Source organism: Sus scrofa, chromosome 8, assembly GCF_000003025.6.
Source record: "Sus scrofa isolate TJ Tabasco breed Duroc chromosome 8, Sscrofa11.1, whole genome shotgun sequence".
Taxonomy (NCBI): Eukaryota; Metazoa; Chordata; class Mammalia; order Artiodactyla; family Suidae; genus Sus; species Sus scrofa.
This window is the reverse complement of record NC_010450.4, coordinates 86,399,996-86,422,286: the sequence shown is the minus strand read 5'-3', so window position 1 is coordinate 86,422,286 and position 22,291 is coordinate 86,399,996. Positions and strand designations below refer to the sequence as shown.

The 22,291-nt window shown below is 43.0% G+C and overlaps 1 protein-coding gene across 1 annotated transcript in view; it reads right to left on the bottom strand.

The window, feature by feature from the left end:
* TBC1D9 (TBC1 domain family member 9) overlaps window positions 1-19,542 on the bottom strand; it is a 115,438-nt gene extending 95,896 nt beyond the window's left edge. Inside the window, exon 1 of the mRNA XM_021101555.1 lies at window positions 18,444-19,542. Within this exon, the coding sequence (XP_020957214.1) occupies window positions 18,444-18,573 (130 nt within the window). The 5' untranslated portion in view covers window positions 18,574-19,542. The remainder of the gene's footprint in view (window positions 1-18,443) is intronic.

The following is a 22,291-nucleotide window of genomic DNA, read 5'->3' as shown; positions in this document are numbered from 1 at the left end:
ACAATAAGACCAAACGAAACATTTGCAAAGTGTTTCAGTGCACTCAGATTCATTACTCATTTGATCTTAGCGAAAATCCTGAGGTGGTATTATTTTCCTCACCTTTACGTAAAAATGAAGTTAGTAAGGCTGGAATTCAAAGCCAAGCCTATTTATTCCAAATCCTCTTCTCTTTCCACCACAGCGTGAAGTGAAAATGTTCCCTAACTGGTGCCCTGGACCTCAACGCTGAAACCAATAAGAAGCAGGGCTACTGTGAGCTTCCATTTCTTCCAGGTTGTAGAAACCACCACCCAATACAAATGGAGCCGAATGTCACAGGTTCAATCTGCACACATTTTCCTCATTCTGAAACGTCTCATAACAACCTCCAGGAACCTGAGCTCCTGCTGGATTCTGACAGCTGTTCTCAACACTTTCCACCTATAAATGTGAACAATTCCAACATACGGCACTATTTTCACCCTCACCTTACAGATGAGGAGACTGAGGCAGGGAAGTGTGACTTACCCTAAATCACACCTGCTCTGGAGTAAGAGTGGGTTTCAAACTCACTACAGGGTTATTGTACTTCTCTGAGTTGCTGGTACAGTGCTAAAGGTGCCCAGATAAGATGGATGAGTGGGGTTGACATCTAGCCCCAGCTCTGCCCTGGGACTGCATCTTCCCAGTGGCACAGCTCAGAAGGGACACCTTTTCCTAAGGGCGCAGTGCCCTGTGCAGGACCTGCTCAGGCAGCGGCTCCAAAGTCATGCTCTTAACCATGAGGTTTGTTTGGTTTGGTTTGGTTTGGTTTGTCTTTTTTAAGGCCGCATCTGCTGCATATGGAGGTTCCCAGGCTAGGGGGCAAATCGGAGCTGTAGCTTCCGTCTGCGACCTACACCCAGCTCATGTCAACACCAGATCCTTAACCCACTGAGAAAGCCCAGGGATTGAACCTGCGTTCTCATGGATGCTAGTCAGATTGCTTCCACTGAGCCACGACGGGAACTCCTTAACCATGACTTTATACTGAAACACTTCACTGCTGTCCCCAGGGGTAGGACCAGTTGAAAACATAAACTCAAGAGGATTGATAAAAGTATGAATAATATATAATATACAATGGCTTAAACAAGAATGGGCATTAGAGGGAATGGGCTAAGTTATACCTTCATCTTCCCTGGGTGACTTTCAGGACAGCAAGTTCCCATGGACAGCTGCTCACCCCTGTCAGACACCTGTCAGAGGTCTTGTTTGGAAAGAAACACAAACACTAACAGAGACTTTTGTACAGTTGCAAATATATTCAAATCTGCAACCACATTCGGCCTTAATAGCTAGATACTAATGTAAGATGTCTCAAACACAACAAGACTTTGGGGAAATTTGAATGCCTTTCCTAATTAGGACTCTGTTATCGCTTATTCACTCATGTTCCCCAAATCCCAAATAAAATAATGCTCAGTTCTCATCTCCTTAAGGGCTTATTTAATTAACTGAAATGAAACCTGGTCTTGGTCAAGTAACATCAGCCACACCATTGCCAGTTAAAATTGGTTTCAACACAAAAGTCCAGTCTTTCCAGGACACGACACTCCAAGCTCCAGAATCCCCGACTGTTCTTAGGAAACCAGGTTTTCTGTGGAAAGTGTGATTATTTAAATCCATAACACTTTGGAGCTAACTTCAAAGACATCGACTTGAACCGACAGCATATATTTATCAATTACAATAATGTGCATAATGCATTGACACTGTACAATGCAACTGCCAATGTAAATATTAGCCTATTAGTAGGTATCTTGGCAGGACATGGACTGCCCAATTTGCCCTTGTTCTCACCACTCCCTATTGCCCCCTTGAAACTGGAGCTGCATGCCAGTTTCCATTTATCACAGTGTACTTACAAAAAAAAAAAAAACTACAGTGATTTTTCATAGCAATGAAATGTATGTCTATAACCATGAATATCTCCATCAAAGCAGAACAACAACAACAAAAAAAACAGACAGAGAGGACTACATGTTTCAAAATATTTGGGAAAAGATATTTCTTTTTTTTTTTTTTTTTTTTTTTTTTTTTTTTTTTTTTTTTTTTTTTTTTTTTTTTTTTCTATTTTTTTTTTTTTTTTTTTTTTTTTTTTTTTTTTTTTTTTTTGTCTTTTTTTGTTGTTGTTGTTGTTGTTGCTATTTCTTGGGCCGCTCCGAGGCATATGGAGGTTCCCAGGCTAGGGGTTGAATCGGAGCTGTAGCCACTGGCCTACGCCAGAGCCACAGCAACGCGGGATCCGAGCCGCGTCTGCAACCTACACCACAGCTCACGGCAACGCCGGATCGTTAACCCACTGAGCAGGGGCAGGGATCGAACCCGCAACCTCATGGTTCCTAGTCGGATTCGTTAACCACTGCGCCACGACGGGAACTCCGGAAAAGATATTTCTTTGTGCAATAAAGAATATTCCTAAATGTTTCATGCTTTAAAAAAAAAATTGACCTTTACAACACAGACAATAGCCTCCTTCCACCCACTCCCTCCAAAAATAATTATTTGAGTTTAAATGTCAGGAGTTATTAAAAATCCAAGTGCTAATTCCTCCTTTATTTAGCTGGTGTTAGGACCAGACTTGCCCAGGAAAATAAGAAAAAATGTCCAAAGAAATGTATTTCTGAGAGAGGTTTTCTAGATCCTTCATGGAGTTTTTGGGGACTGTTAATCTGACACTTCTTAATGCCTAGATCTCTATTTTCTCTATTAATTTCAGCAAAAACCCCTACAACTTTAAACTAAGCAATATTAAATTCTTATTACCTGAATTTGCACTCATTTCCACAAAGCCAGATTCGTCTGTTTATATCTGAGTAAAAGGCCCCTCAAGAATAGTCAAGCAGGAGTTCCCACTGTGGCACAGCAGAAACGAATCTGACTAGGAGCCATGAGGTTGTGGGTTTGATCCCTGGCCTTGCTCAGTGGGTTAAGGATCTGGCGTTGCTGTGAGCTGTGGAGCAGGTCGCAGACGCACCTCAGATCTGATGTTGCTGTGGCTGTGGTGTAGGCTCGCAGCTGTAGCTCCAATTTGAAACCTAGCCTGGGAACCTCCATATGCTGCAGGTACAGCCCTAAAAAAAAAAATACTTAAGCAAGCTTTCTCTGTTTCCTACTTGGACCATCCAGCAGTGAAACTGTAACAAAGTGCATGGAATCCAAAGGTACATGAAGGAGTTTCCCAGCTGGTTTAGTGGTGCTTTCACCACTGTGGACTGGGTACATCCCTGGTCTGGAAACTAAGATCCCATCTCAAACTGCTGCACACCGCAGCCAGAAAATAATAAATAACTTAATACAAATACAAAAATAAAGGTACATGAAATCTCAAGTTAAATGGAATCGCTTACGTTTCTTTTTAACTCTGTGACATGTAAAAATAAAGCATTATACTACTTCCAAAGAAATAAGAAATAGTTTGATCTAGATTTTAAAAAACGAATGACTTGACAATTTCCCATCCTAGACAGTTACTAGGACAAAACGTTTTTCTTTTCCTTTCTCTTCTTTTTTTTTTCCTTTTAGGGCTGCACCAGAGGTATGTGGAGTTCCCAGGCTAGGGGTCAAATCAGAGCTGCAGCTGCCAGCCTACACCACAGCTCACAGTAACGCTGGATCCTTAACCCATCGAGCAAGGCCAGGGATCGAACCTGCATCCTCAGACGCCAGCCAGATTCATTTCCGCTGAGCCATAATGGGAACTCCTCTTCTCTTCCTTTTCCTTTTCTTGCTCCATCCTTCCCTTCATTGCTCCTTGCTTTTCTTCTTCTCATTCTTTCCTTCCTTCTTTCAGTGACTATCTGCTCCCTGGGGGCAAAGCCATTCTATTTGCACACCGTTTTTACTTGGTACGCGCTACCACCAAACTGATGGCTGCCCAGTAGGCTTTTAATACCATCACCGGGTTGTTGCTGGTTCTGCTGGGTAGATGGAGGGTACTCTTGACAAGAGCGGACTCCACTTAGAAACACAGAACCCTAATACCATACGAAGCCTGGTGCCTTTTGCTTCCAAGGGACTTCCAGCATCACATTCGGCCCTTGCGATAAACATGTGAAGGGGGTTGGGGGAACCATGCCCATTTTCAGTTGAAAACCAGCCTCAGAGAAGTTCAAAACCATAGCACTGCTGGGTCTCCTTCCATTCCAGAAAGTTTTAAGAGAGCAACCACCAGAATGTTTAAATTCTTTCACCCCCAACATCATTTATAATGAAAAGTAATAATAGAATTTCCTTTTTATCAAACTCTGCCATAAAGGGTCTTACGTAGGAACAGATGCCCTCTTGGACACTTACATTCTGTCTGAAGGACACTTTTCAGGCCCTTTTAAAGATGATCACTCCCAAAAAGAAACAAACAAACAAACAAAACCAACAAAAATAAAAAAAAAATAAAGATGATCACTCCCATTAACCAAGCTTTTTGAAAATGCTCATGCCCATTCTGTGTAGGATTATGGATTCTGTGAGACAAAGATCTAGTTAATGAGTAAGAGAAAGCAAAAAAAAGTATTTATCTAAGGACTTCATAAAATACTTGTGTTCATCTAAACTTTGAAAAAGATGGGCTAAAAGCACAGCAAATAGAAATCTGCAAGTGGTTGTTACAAGCACTTTTTTTTTTTTTTTTTTTTTTTTTTTTTGCTGTACTCATGGCGTACAGAAGTTCCTGGGCCAGGGATCGAACTGCAATAACCAGAGCCACAGCAGTGACAATGCTGGATGCTTAACCTGATGAACCACAAGGGAACTCCTAAAAGCACACATTTTATTTCTCACTAAACACACACACACATTCACAAACACCCCTAGGGTCTTCCCCACAATGAGAGACTGAGAACGTCGTGGAAGAGCCACATATAAGAAGCACTAATATTTTTACTGTTGTATTCAGGCAGTAATATATTTCTATTGTTTAAACACTATATATGGCAAACTGAACATCTTTAACTAGTTAGAAGGCTAACAAAATTACCCAGAAATAGTGTAAGACCTCTTACAAATTATAGTAATCATGCTGCAAGCCACAGCAATAAATTCCTGAAAATCACTTTGGTAGAAAATTCATCGTTGAGAAAGGAAAGACTTTGAGAGTATCGGCTTTTTATTTTTGGGGATTCATAATCCACTCTAAAGAGCCACCGAAAGCGACAGAGCCTCAGCTCCACAAAAATACACCTTTCTAATGAATTCCATAAATCATGTATATAAGTTTGGGTTGTTCAAAGACTTGAAATCTCCACCAGTGTTAAGTATCTCTAAAAGAAAAAAAAATAGTTTAGGGAGCCAAACTATTGCAATATTAAAAACTCAACAATATTTTTATATCCACAAAGAGAAGCAGATACTAAAGAAAATCTTTGTGATATTTGACACAAATGATATTACTAAAAATCAATACTCTATGTCAAATTTACATTTTTCCTCCTTTGGTAGTCTTAAACTTTTTGAGATTGACCTCCCTCACAATCAACATGGATACTGGCTTTCTTTGTGAAATATCCACACATCCAGGCTTTTTCCTGGTCCTCCACCCAAAGGTTTGATGCCTACTTAATTGTTTAAATTGGAACAGCTCTAGATCCCGGTCTCAAAAATGGCTTAATGGGAGAAGGCTGGATATGGGAAAAGTCTGAAGACGTTTTTTAGGAAAATCCAGAGATAGTTTTCAGACTCCCTCCCTGGTACAGTCATCTAGATGTCACCAAGGCAGCCATGAGCCAGTGACATCACAACACTGGAGAAGGAGCAGCCTCTTCCCTTCCTCAGACAGGGACTGACTTTGCTTCAGTTTCCTTTAGCTTTCCAAAGACTGCATTCTAATTTCATCTTCTTCGCTCCCTTTTCTTTATCTCCCCTTCTTTCTTTCCAAATGCAGTCAAACCTAAGAACAAATCCAAGCTCTGTCTGTTACTCACAGGGTCTCCTCAAGTAAATACTTATTTAACTTCTCCAGCAGGCAGTTTCCTCATCTATGATAGAGGAACGAATAACTAATCTACAGGATCATTATGGAAATCAAATTAGTGATGTGTGAAAAGGTCTCAGCAGAACGCCTGAACCAAGAAAGAATTTCAGCCAATGCTAAGCTCCTCTGCCTTTATACCCTAGGCAGACTGTAAAACTACTAGGAAATGTGTACATTTAATAAAGTAGTAAATAATATGACAATAACAACTTTGAAATTTAGCTTTTAGACCACATAAAGATGGCTTTAGAAATAAGGTACTTTATTCAGTAAAGCCATAGATAAGCAAATATTATAAAATGCCACTGGAATAAAAAGAGTAAATAAAGATTGCTCCTTTTAATATTTTAACTAAATTTATCCCCAAATGCAAATCTATAAAATCCTGTTTATGTTGGACATTACCTTGGTTCCTAGGTTAATCCAAAGATTTTAAAAATTCATTTGATCAATTGAAAGGCAGAGTTTCCTTACTAAGAAGTATGAGAGGCAAGTAATCTAGAAAAAAACTAAATGAGGTAAACAAAGACTTCCCTTTTCTGTTTAGAGTATAAAGAGAGATCAAGTCCTCAATGTTCTACTTGACCTTCCCACTAGCAAATACTTGCCCAGCAAGCCTTAGAATAAGGGAGCTGAAAGGTGAGCCTGCATTTCACCAACCTCACCTCACCTGGGGCGGGGAGAGTTATTCACTTGGACCTGTGCTCCTGTGCTCCTTGGACCCAAACAGAGAGCAGAAGAACTGATCCCTCCAAATGAGAGTTGCCAATCCAGATCTCCTGAATGGATCCCACAGCCAGGGCACCCTGGCTCCCTGAAAGCAAGTAGAAAGAACTAAGAGCACCCAGGGAAATGCCATTTGAAGGAAATCAGAAGCCAGAGGCAATTTGCAGAATCACTTTAAAAAGGACTGGCCTGTTCTCTGGACACACCCCCTGGCAGGAAAGGGAAACACAGCAACACGGAAAGTGTATCAATGATTTCTTCTCAAATTCTCTGGTTTAACTCCTACACGATATTTCTAAATTACAAGCTCCTGGTTGACTAAGCATGTATCATATATATATATATATATATATATATATATATATATATATATATATATATATATAGAGAGAGAGAGAGAGAGAGAGAGAGAGAGAGAGAGAGAGGGGGAGAGGGAGAGAAAGTGGCTCCTCCTTGGCCTTCCAGCCCAGTTCTCTCCATGGTGGTCCCAGTTTGCCACAATCAGAGTCACTGATGCAAGGAGAGAGGGAGAGGACAGAGAGGAAAAGAAAAGAGAGGAGAAGCGGCGGGGAGAGTTCTGTGTTCACTGGCAGAGCTTCCAAAATGTGCATCCCCAGGAAGGAAGGAAGGAAAGAGGGAGGAAGGTATCAGGCAGAATGACTTAAAAGTTGCTGATCAAAAATTACCTTCACCAAAAAGCCTGGATATTGACTTAACGTTTTAAGTGCCCGGAATATCAGACAGATAACCATTTGCTCTATCAGCACCTTTTAGAAATGCGATGTCTCCCTCAGCTGCAGGACTCCCATAACGGTGTGGTGTGAATTACTCACAGCCAGCTGCCTCCTAACACCTGAGATCATCCATCAGCCAGGGGAGAAGGACGATGGGCCATCTCTTACAAAGCGCTGCTGTGTTTCCTGTAGTTTACACGACTCGTCTCACAGAATCCACACCATCAGTGCAGAAGGGTTATTAAGCCATATTACATAAGGAACTCGAGCTCAGAAAGGTCCTGGCCCCCCCTAAATCACATCTCTTGGTAGCAAATGGGGCTGGGATTTGAAGCCGGATTTGAAGCCAGTTGTGTGCTTACTAAGGGAAGGGCTGAAAAAGCTGAGAGCACTGTGAGGGGGATACAGAACACAAGAGAAGGACTGAGAACAGCGAGTGAGAAGAGCAAGCCTGGTGGCTTTCCAATGTGCTTGTGGCATCTGGTGCACTCAGGGTGACAGACCCTGGAGCCCCAGACCCAGACCGCGAGGTGGTGCCCACCTCAGCCATTAGCATCTCTAGCCACCCAGTTTCAAATTATAAATTCCTGATTTGGCCACAACTCTGAAACTGGGTTTGGTGAGCGGTCCTGGAAATCATCCCATAATCTGAAACCTGATCTCTTCATAAAGTAGGTCCCCTGTGCACAATGATGGCAGAGTGGAAAATACACGCAATGTCCCCAGAACAGGAAGTCAGCTTCAACCCCTCAAACTTCTGAAAAGAAGCTTGGAATACATTTTCTCTTCCCTACTTTTGAAGATCAGTTTACAAAAACCTGCAAGAGAGCAAAAGCCATCTCAAATCCTCCACAAAACAACGTGTATTCTTTTTTTTTTTTTTTTTTTTTTTGCTTTTTAGGGCTGCACCCTTGGCACCTGGAGTTTTCCAAGTTAGGGGTCGAATTGGAGCTGCAGCTGCTGGCCTACACCACAGCCACAACCACGCCACATGTGAACCAAATCTGTGACCTACACCACAGCTCACAGCAACGCCAGATCTTTAACCCACTGAGCAAGGCCAGGGATCGAACCCGCAACCTCATGGTTCCTAGTCGGATTCGTTTCTGCTGCACCACAACGGGAACTCCCAAATTACACGTATTCATTCTATGTGGAATAAGGTAAGACCTCAAGACAAATCGGAAGGGATGGCTAAACTGTGGGAACAAAATTCTCTTAAAGATGGTAACAAGCAGAGGGGAAGGAATTCAGGGAACGAGCAAGCAACATCTGCTTTGGTCTAATCAAGCTTCTCACCAGTGGTGCCTTCCTATTACATAAGGATCTGATTCAACCCCATCCACAGCTAAAGACCACCCCACCCCAACACACAGAAGTCATCAGTTATAATATTAGGCTCCATTAGGAACAAACACATTTTACTGGCTTTTAAATACAGTTAATCTACAAAGCAAAACATTAACCACCAAGTGCCACCAGGAGCAACCTTGTTAATACTTAAAGTTGGCAAGACGAGAAAAACAGGCACTGTTAACTAGTGAGGGCTGCTAGAACATTCCTTTGTTACCTCTCTCTAACTACTGCGAGTTTTCTGGGGTGGGAAGTTTCACTCCACCCTCTTTGAGTCCCTGGCTGGGTCTGAAAATTAAATTAAGACAGACTATCAGGAGAAAAGCATACACCTGTTATTGGATTTGAACTTGTACCTGGGAGCCTTCGCAAGAGAATGAAGACCCAAGGGATAGCCAGAAGAGGAAGCCCTTACACCTTCTAGACAAAGAAACAATACATCTGTGAAGAAGAGGCAAGGGGAAGGGGTTTGGGCGAAGGCTATAATCCAGCTAGGAAGATAAGGGTTGGTTTAACAAGGGTTTTTTTTTTTTTTTGCCCAGCCCTCTGGTGCTGGGTTTGGGCTGATAAGAGTGTCTCCTGTAAACGGAGAATTTATTTCCTGCCTTTAGGCAGGAAAGGGAGAGGTTTCTTTTCTATGTTTACTGCTTCCTAATTGCCCTCCTTTATCAAAAGGCCCATTTCCCTAGTGATGTTCTCCCCATGGTGCAAAGAATCCCATTCCTACAAGTCCAGTGCTGAACCCAGCTCAAAACGCTCGCACTGAGCCTTAGTCTGCACTTGTATCATCTCCATGCCTATGTTCTTAGTTCTCCCAAATGCATTCATCCAGGTTTGACCACTAGGTTAGTAATGGCTCAGCAAGAGAAAACTTGCCTCTTTCTTCTTTTGTATCTTTCTGAAGTTTAGCACTTCGAACCCAGCGGTCCTCAAACGCATTTCTGACAGAACAGCTGACGGAGCATATCACACTTTGGGTTTTGGGTCATGAGGAACTGTCCCAACCTCTTGGTGACAGGCTCTAACTAGAGGCACCTATATTCTAATACACCAGGGATCCACCAAGCTCCCAAAATTGCATATAAACTTGTTCAGTGTCCATTTTTCTGGAGGTTAGAGTCAATAGCTTTTATTAGATTCTCAAGGAGGACAGTGAGGAAAATTATGTCATTATAACCCATCTTGTCAAGAAAAATCAATACAAAGTCAAATATGCCCCCCCAACTTATTAGCTGTGTGACCCCCGGCAAGACACTCAATTTCTTTAATGCCTTACTTTTCTATAAAACAGGGATAGTAACAGCACCACCTTATAATGGCAGACAAGACGATCTGTATGGCCATCCACTACTGAGGATAACTCTACAAATGGGACAAAATACACTTTCAAATAGCAAAGAACTAAGAGAGAAAAATTACTTGACCTGGAAAAGTGGTTCAGAGACAAGAGTCCTACATTGGGAGGCAATTATTATTCAAAGAGGCATCTGCTTCTTCCCGAAGGGGCTGCTGAGTGTCTGAGATTCTGGATGGGCTTTTAACAGAATGAGAGGCTAGAAGGACAAGGACAGGAATCCGTGCCAGCAAAGGGACAGCAAAGTAATGATGCTCCTCTCTCTTTCGGTTGGGACCTTAGAGACCTACAACCTAATTACAAGTGAGTCTTAAGTTGGCAAAACCATCCAGCTCAGTCTTGAAATACATCAATACCTAAAGTTAAAGTGGTTCTGGTTTTCAGGAGTTCCTGTTGTGGCTCCGTGGAAACAAACCTAACTAGTATCCATGAGGATGCGGGTTCGATCCCTGGCATCGCTCAGTGGGCTGAGGATGCAGCGTTGCCGTGAGTTGTGGTGTAGGTTGAAGACAAAACTTGGATCCTGTGTTACTGTGGCTGTGGTGTAGGCCAGCAGCTATAGCTCCAATTCGACCCCTAGCTTGAGACCTTCCATATGCTGCAGGTGTGGCTCTAAAGAGAAAAAACAAACAAAAAACACCCCCAAAAAACAGAAAAAAGGCAAAAATAAAATAACTCTGCTTGCCATTCTCAAGAATGGTTTTTAAAATGGAGAGTTCTGATAACTGTAGAAATGATTTTTTTTAAAAAAGAACCAAATGGAAATCTTAGAATTGAAAAGTAATTAAGCATGTAGACTTAACCAATTAAACACAGTTAAATAGACAGCAAATTGGAATACAGATCAGAAGAAAATAATCAAAATGAAGCAAGTGAAAATCAAAAGGTTACTGATAGAGAAGATACAACGTCTAACATACATGTAATTGGAACTCCAGAAAGATGAAGAGAATGGGGAAAAGCAATATTTAAAGAGACAGTGGATGAAGTTTACAAAGTAAATGAAAGATAAAGAAGTCTTACTACTCCATGCACAACTTTTTAAAATCCTCAAGTCGGTGGATTACAGTAAAGCTTCAGAAAACCAAGGTCAAAGTACTTTACACAAACTAACTGGAAAAAAGACATTACTGAAAAAAAAAAAATCAATAATTCAGAGTGACAGTTTACTTCTCCAGACCAAAAAAAAAAAAGAATCAGAAGACAATGGAACCACTGTCATAACCACGCTTTTTAAAACTAACTGTTGGTTGTTCCCATTGTGGCGCAGTGGAAACAATCTGACTAGGAACCATGAGGTTGCAGGCTCAGTGGGTTAAGGATCCGGCATTGCAGTGAGCTGTGGTGTAGGTCAAAAACACGGCTTGGATCTGGTGTTGCTGTGGCTGTGGTGTAGACTGGCGGCTATAGCTCTGATTGGACCCCTAGGCTGGGAACCTCCATATGCCACAGTGCAAACCTAGAAAAGGAAAAAAAAAGACAAAAAAAATTAATAAGTATATCTAAATAGCTCAAGATCAGAAGAATGAAAATATATAAACTATTTTGAGTAAAATAATCACCAAAATATTATCTATCAAAATTCAGTGGAGTTCCCATTGTGGCTCAGGGGTACTGAACCTAACTGGTATCCATGAGGACATGAGTTTGATCCCTGGCCTCACTGAGTGGGTTAAGGATCTGGCCTTGCCATGAGCCATGGTGTAGGTCGCAGACATGACTCAGATCTGGTGTTGCTGTGGCTCTGTTGTAGGTTGGCAACTGCAGCTCTGATTTGACCCCTAGCCTGGGAACTTCCATATGCTGCATGTACAGTCCAAAAAAGACCAAAAAAAAAAAAAAAAGTAACTTCGGGACCCACTGACATTTTTGATTATATTTATTTTTATTTTCTACTACAGTAACCTCACAGCAACAAAGGATCCAAGCCTCATCTGCGACCTCTACCATGGCTCATGGCAACGCCAGATCCTTAACCCAATGAGTGAGGCCAGGGATCGAACCCAAGTCCTCCATACTAGTCGGATTCATTACTGCTAAGCCACAAGGGGCACTGCTATTAATTTTTAAAATGACATAAATTGATAAATTTCTGGAAAAACCAATTAAGAAAGAGAAGGCACAAATAAGCAAGGTCAGGAATGAAAGAGGGAGGTATCACTGTATATCCTACAGACATTAAAAATTTGAGAATATCAGTAACAAATTTATGCCAGTATATTTGAAAATGTGGATGAAAAGATAAATCCTAGAAATAAACAACTCATAAAACTTACAATAAAAGAAAAATTTTAAATATCTGGATAGCTGTCATACCATTCAACAAACCTACAAAGGACACTTCAAAGCCAGACGGCCTCACCAGTGAATTCTGCCAAACATGTCAGACATAAACTCTTCCAAAAAATAAAACAAAGAGTGAGCACTTTGCAACTTACCTTTTAAGACCAGTATAATCTCGCCCCTGCCCCTATGCCCCCGCCCCTCCGCCCCCCGCCCCGGCATGCAGAAGTTCCCAGGCCAGGGATAGAACCTGTGCCACAGCTGCAAACTTCTGCAGTGACAATACTGGATTCCCCAACCCACTGAGCCACAAGAGAACTCCAAGACCAGTATAATCTTGATACCAAAATTCGACAAGAAAGTTATGAAAAAGAAAAATCAAATCCTACTAATTTATAAAGTTGCAAAAACTCTAAATAAAAGATTAGAAAGTGATTATTAATAAACATACAAAAAAAAAAAAAAAAAAACCAGGAGTTCCTGTCGTGGTGCAGCAGAAACAAATCTGATGAGGAACCGTGAGGTTTCAGGTTCGATCCCTGGCCTCACTCAGTGGGTTAAAGATCTGGAGTTGCTGTGAGCTGTGGCATAGGTTGCAGATGTGGCTCGGATCTGACTTTGCTGTGGCTGTGGTGTAGGCAGGCAGCTACAGCTCCAACTCGATCCCTAGCCTGGGAACCTCCATATGCCGCAGGTGCGGCCCTAAAAAAAACAAAAAGACAGAAATAAATAAACATACAAAAACAATAATATGTCACAGTCAAGTAGGATTATTTTACATATGCAAGTTTGGTTAAACAATCAAAAATCAGTTAATGCAGTCCCCACACTAACAGGATAAATGAGAAAAATCACACAATAAGCTCAATAGACACAGAAAAGCACTTGAAAAATTCAGTATCCATATAATTAAAAACTTTTAGCAAACTAGGAACAAGAACCCTCTTAAAATGAAAAAAATTATCTATAAAAATCACCGTAGATGAACAAATGACAAATGAAAGTCTTTTCAGACCTGGAAAGAGACAAGGGTATGTACAATCAGCATATCTACTCAACACTGTACAAAATGCCTGTGCAAAAAGGCAAAGAAAAACATTTTAAAGCATAAAGACTAGAAAAAAACAAATTTCTCAGAAAACATGATTGTGTACATAAAAAAATACAAAAGAATCTATAGATAAGGAGTTCCCGTCATGGCTCAGTGGAAACAAATCCGACTAGTATCCATTAGGATGGGGGTTCGATCCCTGGCCTCTCTCAGTGGGTCAGGGATCTGGCGTTGCCATGAACTGGGGTGTAGGCTGGCAGCTACAGCTCCCTCCAATTCAACCCTTAGCCCCTTAGCCTGAAAACTTCCATATGCCACAAGTGTGGCCCTAAAAAGAAAAAAAGATAAAATGTATAAATGTAGAAGACAACGAACAGCCAAGAAACTCTTAAATAACAAGAGGACGTGATCTAAGGAATATAACCTCTTATTATAAAAGTACAATGTGGTATTGGTGCAAGAATATTCTCATAGACAAAGGGAACAGTCTAGAGAGCCCAAACAGATTGACACATATTGTGGCACTTGATTTATAAACAAAGTAGCCCCGCAGGGCAGTGAGAACAGAATCGACTTACCAATAAATCATGCTGGGGCAACTGAATGTCCTTGACATTTTTTTAAATTTAAAACTTTAACCCCATCTCATACCATATGCAAAAAATTATTCCACGTGAATTGCAAATATAAATTTGGGGGTTAAAATGGAAAAGTTTCTAGAAGATAATTATAGAAGAATATATTTATAATCTCAGTGGAGTAAAAGACTTATTGAACAGGATACAATAAAACACTAACCATAAAGGAGAACGGAATCTATAAAGGACTTGGATATTAAAATTAAGAACCTCTTTCCAAAAAAAAAAAAAAAAATTCCCATCGTGGCACAGCGGAATGAAAACGAATCTGACTAGGAACCATGAGGACGCGGGTTTGATCCCTGGCCTCGCTCAGTGGGTTAAGGATCCGGTGTTGCCATGAGCTGTGGTGTAGGTCACAGATGCGGCTCAGATCTGGTGTTTCTGTGGCTGCTGTGTAGGCCAGCAGCTGGCAGCTGTAGCTCTGATGTGATCCCTAGCCTGGGAACCTCCATATGCTGTGGGTGCGGCCCTAAAAAGACAAAAAGAAAAAGAAAAAAAGAGCCTCTTTTCATCCTTAAGAGAGTGAAGAGGCAAGCTACAGAATGAAGATGGTGCCACACATACAACCAACAATGAGCTCATAAGTAGAATATATTTTAAAATACCCATAAATCAGTAAGAAAAAAGTATATGACCCAATTGAAAAGCAGGCAGGAGACACGACCAACCATTCTGCAAAATATCTTGGATGGCCAATAAACATGAAAAGTTGTTCAATCTCGGCCGTCAGGGAAAAGGAAATTAACTTCACAAGGCAACGCTACTGCAAAACCACCAGAGTCTAAAATTACAAAGACCGACAATGTTGGCAAGGACGGGGAGCAAGGGAAATTTCCCATATGCTGTCGGTGGGAGTCTGTTGGTACAACTACTTTGGAAAACAGTGTGGTGTTATCTACCAAAGTTGGCGATACACCTAACCGATGAGCTGGCAATTCCTCTCCTGGGTAAAGACCAAAAAGAAATGTACCTCCACAGGCACCTGGAAACACCAATGAGAATGATCACAGCCACCTAATCCATAATGACCCCCAATCGATCATCCAAAGGTCCTCCGACAACTCAGTGGGTAAGTATGAATAAATGATTGTGGTATATCATAGGTTTCCACACAGCAGAGGAAAATAAGCGGACGACAGCCACAAGCAACATTCACAGATATCAGAAACAAAGCAGAGAACAGGCATGTGTGAATACATACACCATGATTTCATTCATTGCTCAAAAAGACAGGCAAAACCAAAATACTGTGTTTAGAGATTGGCTCTTTTTCAGAAAAACTATAGAGAACAGCCAGGATGTGTTTACTAAAAAACACCAGGACAGTTGTTTGTTTGTTTGTTTGTTTTTAACCTTTGGGCCAGGGTGAGCAGTGGTTGAAATAGGGTCACAAAGAGAGATTCTGGGATTATTCTGGCACTGTCCTATTTTTTATCCTGGTACTGGCTGCAAAGGGTTACTTGTTATAAGTCACTGCCCTCTGCATCTCTATTTTGTGCATTTTTCTATACGTGTATGAAATCTCAGTTAAAGGGAGTTAATAAAGAATCAAATGCAATTTAAAAATTTTTCATTGCATCAATACCTATGTATACTGCTTGTATTCAAAAAGAGGTAAAATAAGATAAAAATAAAAAAGCAAGTGTCCTCACTGTGGCACATTATTTTTTATAGCCTGTGTGCTAACATGTTACCAAGTACCCTGGACCATTGAGTACTCCCGCCAGTTCATACTAAGCAGGTTTCCCACTCCTACGTCATCTACCGGATGAGTGGGCAATGGAGCATTGATCCAGATAATGCACATTATATGAAGGTCCTGCGGATCTTTCCAAAAATCTCCATTAACTGATACCCACCCACACCCCAGAATGGAGCAACCAACATCATTCCTCTCCTTTAGATATTAGTTCTGGTCATTCTCCAAGTTGCCCTCACCTCCAAGATCCATCCTTGGGAAGCTGATCCCTAGGGTCTCAGGGTCTAGATCACCTGGACACCCCACCCAGCCAGTTTCTACTGGGTTCCAGATGGGAGGCAATGGCAGAACTGCTGGGAGGTGGGGAGAAGAGAGAAGTCAGGCATATCCTCTCGATTCCCTTTTTGCTGTGGTCTGTGTTCCTAGGGGTGGCTGTTTCTCTGGAGGCCCAAACTCTTCCTTACTAACTCAAGCTCACGTGGCACCCAGCAACATCATTCCAGCCACCTAAACAGCTTCCCCCTGCTGTGCCTTTCACTGGTTCTGGTAACTCTGCCTTCATCTTTCTAAGTTGTGTTTTCACTAAACTCTCTTCATTTGGATTCCGTCTTCCACTGGGACCCTGCGGAATGGCCATTTTATATTAATTTACAAGATAATTTTACCAGTATCTGTCTTTTCCCACTAGACTTCATGACACTGGCACTTCAGAAGGTGCCAACCAATATTTTAAATTATAGAGTGAGTTAATGAATGCACAAATGAATCCACATTAGGATTAGAATATTTTATACACTGTACAAGGATTTCTAAATGCTCCTGCTACCTCTGATGTGGTACCAATCCAGCAGAGCAAACATTTTTTTCCATGTTGGCTGAAAAAAGCCTTCATTGGCAAGAGTATTTCTACTCCTTTCAATGATTTCAATCATTCCTGCAATAAGTACAATAACTAAGATTTCTTAATTAAGAAGATGAAGTTTTATCTGAAATGTCATCAATGATGAGATTCTAAGTGGACTGCAGTTAATTACAGCTCTAAGAATCAGTAGGAACACAATAAAAATGTCCACTGGAAAAAGAAGGTTCTGCACTTCTTATTTTTTATAACTTATTGTAAATGACTCCAGAAAATAAATACTTAGTAGTTCATGGTGTGGGAGGATTAACTCCAGGCAGGAAATGTTCTCTGTTAATACAATAAACTATCTACTTTGTTGTTCTAGACTTAAAGGACAATCTGGACTGGTACCAATATTAGATACTCAAGTTTCAGGTTAATGTATATAGTTAGACAACTTCTACAAAATGAAGAGGAAAATTCTGATTCTAGGCCAGAAATCAGAATTTCCAGAACACGATCTGGAGCTCTGCAGATTCCCTTCTCTTTTATGGTAGCAAAAGCGCAGAAAAATTAGATTATCTATAGACCATCTGATGCATTAGCAAGATCTGTCAAACCAGTAGAGGCCATACAGTGTATGACACTTGAAATTTAATCTTGAGAAAACTAGTTTATAAATTATAATCACAACAAATACTTACAACATCAAGAATTTTCAGTTCATAGCAGGGCATTTTGAAGGCTACAATTCACCCAGCGTGTAAGCTGGGGGCGGCCGGCGGGGCGGTGGGGGCGGGGGTCGCGGTTGGGGAGGGTGACATTTTGAACTCTGAAGAGGTCAAGGTTCATCTTTTTTGTGCAATCTCTTTCCGGGTTAAACCTCTCCCGTTTCTTTTGCTAACTTTTTCATTTTAAAAAGTATCCCAGTTTTGTTCATTCTAACCACTGGGGAGAGGAGAAGGTCCAATTTCTCTAGGACAGTATGTGTAGGAGATGATCTGTAATCGCCCACCAAGCAAACTAGTTAATAAAGGAATACCTTTCTAACGTGGCACTTCTTGGGATAGGGGTCTGATTTTACAATCCTGAATGATAACACATGGTTTTAGTAATAGTTACAATATTAGCAATGCTTTGTGCGGGGGTTTGGGAAAGTGATTGAGGTAAGAGTTAAAATGTAGTTATACTGCTAATTCTTTTTACAGCCAGATAACTTGCTTTCTTATGTCTAATTAGATGCAACAACAACAATTCCTTTTTCCTTATTTATTCTCTTAGGTCATAACTAATCTAGGAAATGACCACACCAGCCTCCTTTCCGATTGCTTCGCTGGAAACAAAAGAACATTTTATACCTGAACCTGCCATTACCAGTAAAGAGAATGAAGTAAAAATTAGCCATCCTTCACCTCTCTTGCCGGTATATAAAGCAATATTTTTTAAAGGTGGGAGGGGAGAAGTGCCGCGTTCAAATCATAAGGACTTATGCTCCCCCCTCCCCAGATTCACTCATCATCAACACCACCCACTGAATGGGGCTCCCGGTCCACGAAGGGCCCGCATCGCCTGGAAGCGGCAGAAAAGAGGCATCTCTTTTTTTTTCAGTCCGAAAATGATGACTACTGATGCTTTCAAGCGGCTAAGTGGGGCGGGTCGCCGGGCCCCGAGGGACTGGGCGGCGTCTCGGGTGCCCGCAGCCCGGGGCCGCGGGCGGTGCCGCAGCGCTCCCGGCCCCCCTCCCGCGGGGACACGCCGCGAGTCCTTACCCGCCAGTCCGCCGCCGCCGCCTCCATCGCCCGCGTGCCCCTTCCTCCGCTGCAGGATGAAGTAGGGGTTGGCTCTCTCGGTGATCCACAGCGCGTTGGCCAGCAGCACCTCCTCGGGGTTCACCCACATGTTCCCGGGCGCCGCGGGCGGCCGCACAATGGGGCGGCGGGTCGGGTCCGGCGCACACAGGCGCGCACTCCCAGGCACACGCGCGCCCGCCCGCCCGCCGGCTAAGGTGCCGCGGCAGAGAGCGGCTTCACCAGGGGGCTGCCCGCGGCGCCCGGGCCACAGCTAAGCTCCCGCGGGTGGCGGGGAGGACGGCGAGGACGCGGGCGCCGCGAGCAGCATCCTCTCCGCGGCGGCGCCGCCGCCTCCCGTGAGCCCGCGGCCGCAGACACCCAGGCCTTTCGCTCCGCAGCCCGCCTGGGGCCCACGGCGGCGGGAGGAGCGGGAGGAGGAGGAGGAAGAGGAGCGGGAGGAGGAGGAAGTGGTGTGGCTCAGTCCCGGGATCCCGCCCGGCGGCGGGCTGGGCTGCGGGCGACGCGAGCTGATTCGGCCCCGCGGGTCGGGCCGAGCTGATCTGGGGCGCGGCTGCTCCCGTAGCGCCCACCCACTGCCCGGGCCGCCTCCGTCTCTAGCCGGTCTAAGCCTTCGAGGTCCCCGCGCATTAACACTCCGCGTCGAAGCCGCTCGCACCCTCGGCGAAGCCCAGCTCCCTGCTGGAAGGACGCTCCGGACACTGCAAATGAATGACGACAGCGAGGCTCACTGCGAGCGAGCCCGAGTGACACCAGCTTCCGCGGACGCGAATCCTCCACCGGCCCTGCGAGCCGAGTGCGGCCGCCGCGTCTGGCTTTGCGGGAACCTTCTGGGAACCGGGTGGCAAGCACTCGGCCCCACGCCCATCCCAGCAGGGAGGACGCTGCCAGCCTCCGTGGGGGTGGAGGGGTGCGCGCGCGCTGCGTGTGTATGTGTGTTTATGGTTGACGCTCTGTAGGTTAGCGCCACCCCTCTTCCCAAGAAACGTGCTTCAAGGTTCCAGGCTGCGAGCTGGACCCGGGTCGGAAGTGGGCGCAGCCAATGGTTGTCGATGTTTTTGTTTCCTACATCCCTAGGGCAAGTCATGCGCTAAACTTGTCATCGCCTGTAACCCCTCCCCCTCTCCATTCCATTGTAATTAAAGTGGCCCAGCTAAGTGCATTACATCACTTCTTTCCTTGACCTGTAGGGCAGAAGCAATAGCGAAGTTGGAAGCAGCCCAAAAGCTTAGAGTAACTAATTCACACCACAGCTGTCCCTGTATGAGGCATTTGGCGCTTCGAGAACTGGACATGGCAGAATCCAAGGATTTATTCACACTTAATGGATGGATTTAAATTTTTTAAAAGAATCATTGAAATTAGAGACACACAAACCAGGCCATCTTTATCCCTAGACAGTTTTTCTTTCCCTTGTATTTCGAGTCTGTGGCCATCACAGACCATTCACCTACATATCCGATGACCTTTTTTTTCACTTCTTTTTTACACCCAGTAGATCTGCTGATAGCTGAGCAAAAAGGGGCTCCTCTTCCCAGATGATGGGAATTTACTAAACTCTGCTTTGTCTTGGACATAGGACAACCCCAGGGACCTCTCCCTTTCCAAAAGAGCAAAGCATTCAAATGAGACTTTCTTGTGTGGACTTCGCATTTATTACTTAGCTCTCTCTTGGATTGCTGACTTCCTTCAAATAGTCCAGTGAGCACCTGCCAGCTATTTTAATGAAGATGTCCCTGCACATGTTGGTTTCCTACCTAGTGGGCTCTTGAGAAATGCAAGTCTCCCTTTACATTATCATATTCGTTGACCTCCTGCCTCTTTAGGAAATAGTTTAGATTTCCAGACATTTGTGGTCATTTCACATTTTTTAACACAGACTCAAAAACATCTTTTGGTCAAGGTACAGTGCCTGCATTCACAAAATTTATTGTAAATTTTAAGAAATAAAAATACTGCAAACTGTATGTATGTAAAGTTGTATTAAATCTATATAGAATTCTAATATTTTGATGTGCTTCCATTGATATTCTTTTATTTTATATAATTAACATTAAAAAAAACTTGCTAAGTGCCCTTGTACTGTCTTTTGGGGTGTTCTTACAGTGCTCAAAGCTGTGTCTTGACCTCTCTACTCTACCCCTAAAGTGTGATTTTTTTTTTTTTTTTTTTTTTTGTCCAGCCCAAAGCTCTCTGGCCAGGGATCAAACCTGTGCCACAGCTGTAACCAGAGCCACAGCACTGATAACACTGGATCCTTAACCCACTGAGTCACGAGGAAACTTTGTTAAAGTATGATCTTAGCTTAACACTCTGTATCTCTTGGTGCCAAAAATCTTATTTACTTATGTAATTCATGTGTTCATTCACTCAACGTGTAATTATTGAATGCGTGCACTCTAGGCCTTTGGGATAAGTAAACAAAACACACAAAAATCTCTACCTTCTTGAAGATTAAGATGTAAAAATAGTGGTAAAAACCAAAACAAACTTAAAAAAACGTGTTGAGAACAAGATTGGACACAAAGAGGAGAGAAGAAAAAAAAATTAAGTCCTTAGCTATATTCTGGTTTTGTTTTTTGGTTTTTTGTTTTTTTTAGGGCCTCACCTGCAGCAGATGGAAGTTTCCAGGCTGGGGGTCTTATTGGAGGTAGCTGCCAGCCTACACCACAGCCACCGCAACAAGGGATCAGGTGGTTTGATCTGTGGGATTGTCTCAAACCACTTAAAGAGGCATTCAACAGATAAATAAAATAGGCTTAAAGACATCATAATCTTTGTCACCTGAGATTTCCCACCCATCAATGGAAAAATTCAACTCCAATAGGACTTTGATGGCCCCACTTTGCAGCAGTTAGTTGTTTGCTACTTAGTGGGCGGATCTGATTGAAACAAGATTGTGAGGGTAGTAAATTTGGCACCTCACCCCCATTCCCATTTGTGCTGGCCTTTCCTGCTTTTTTACCTCCGCAATGGTATAGTTCCCTCCCTCTCCTCACCCACTCCCAGTAATTACTTTGTCTCCGAGGAACTTGCCCATCCTTGGAAATAGGAAATAGAGTCTTAAGAACTTTATTTCAGCCCAACCTCACCTCTCTCCCCTCTCCCCACCCCCCAACTGCAGTGCCCACTCCATGACCACCCAGTTCTCCTGGAAGTAAGGGCATGGAGACTGCAGAATACTAGTCTCAGTACCATTCCATCATTCAGAAGCCCCAGGAGAGGTAAGGCCAGTAGAAAATTCAATTCTACTTTCAGCAGAAAGAAAATTTACCCAGCAAATCAATAAAACCCTTAAGAAGACCAGTAGAGGAGTTCCTGTCGTGGCACCGTGGAAATGAATCCGACTAGGAACCATGAGGTTGGGGGTTCAATCCCTGGCCTCTCTCAGTGGGTTAAGGATCCAGTGTTGCCATGAGCTGTGGTGTAGGTCGCAGACATGGCTCGGATCCTGCATTGCTGTGGCTGTGGTGTAGGCCAGCAGCTGTAGCTCCGAGTAGACCCCTAGCCTGGAAACCTCCATATGTGGTGGGTGCGGCCCTAGAAAAGGCAAAAAGACAAAAAAAAAAAAAAGAAGAAGAAGACCAGTAGAAAACTCAGTTCTAATTTCAGCAGGAAGAAAATTCACACGGCATATGAATAAAACCCTTAAGAAGCCAAATCCTTCCCTTGCCACCTGAAGGTGACATATCAACAAGGACCCCCCCTTTTTTTTAATGCCCAGAACTTCCCAGCTGAAACTGGAAGGGCAGTAGTTCTAGGAGGATAGTTAGAATTTCTTGCATCTAGTAAGGAAGAAGAGGGTGACC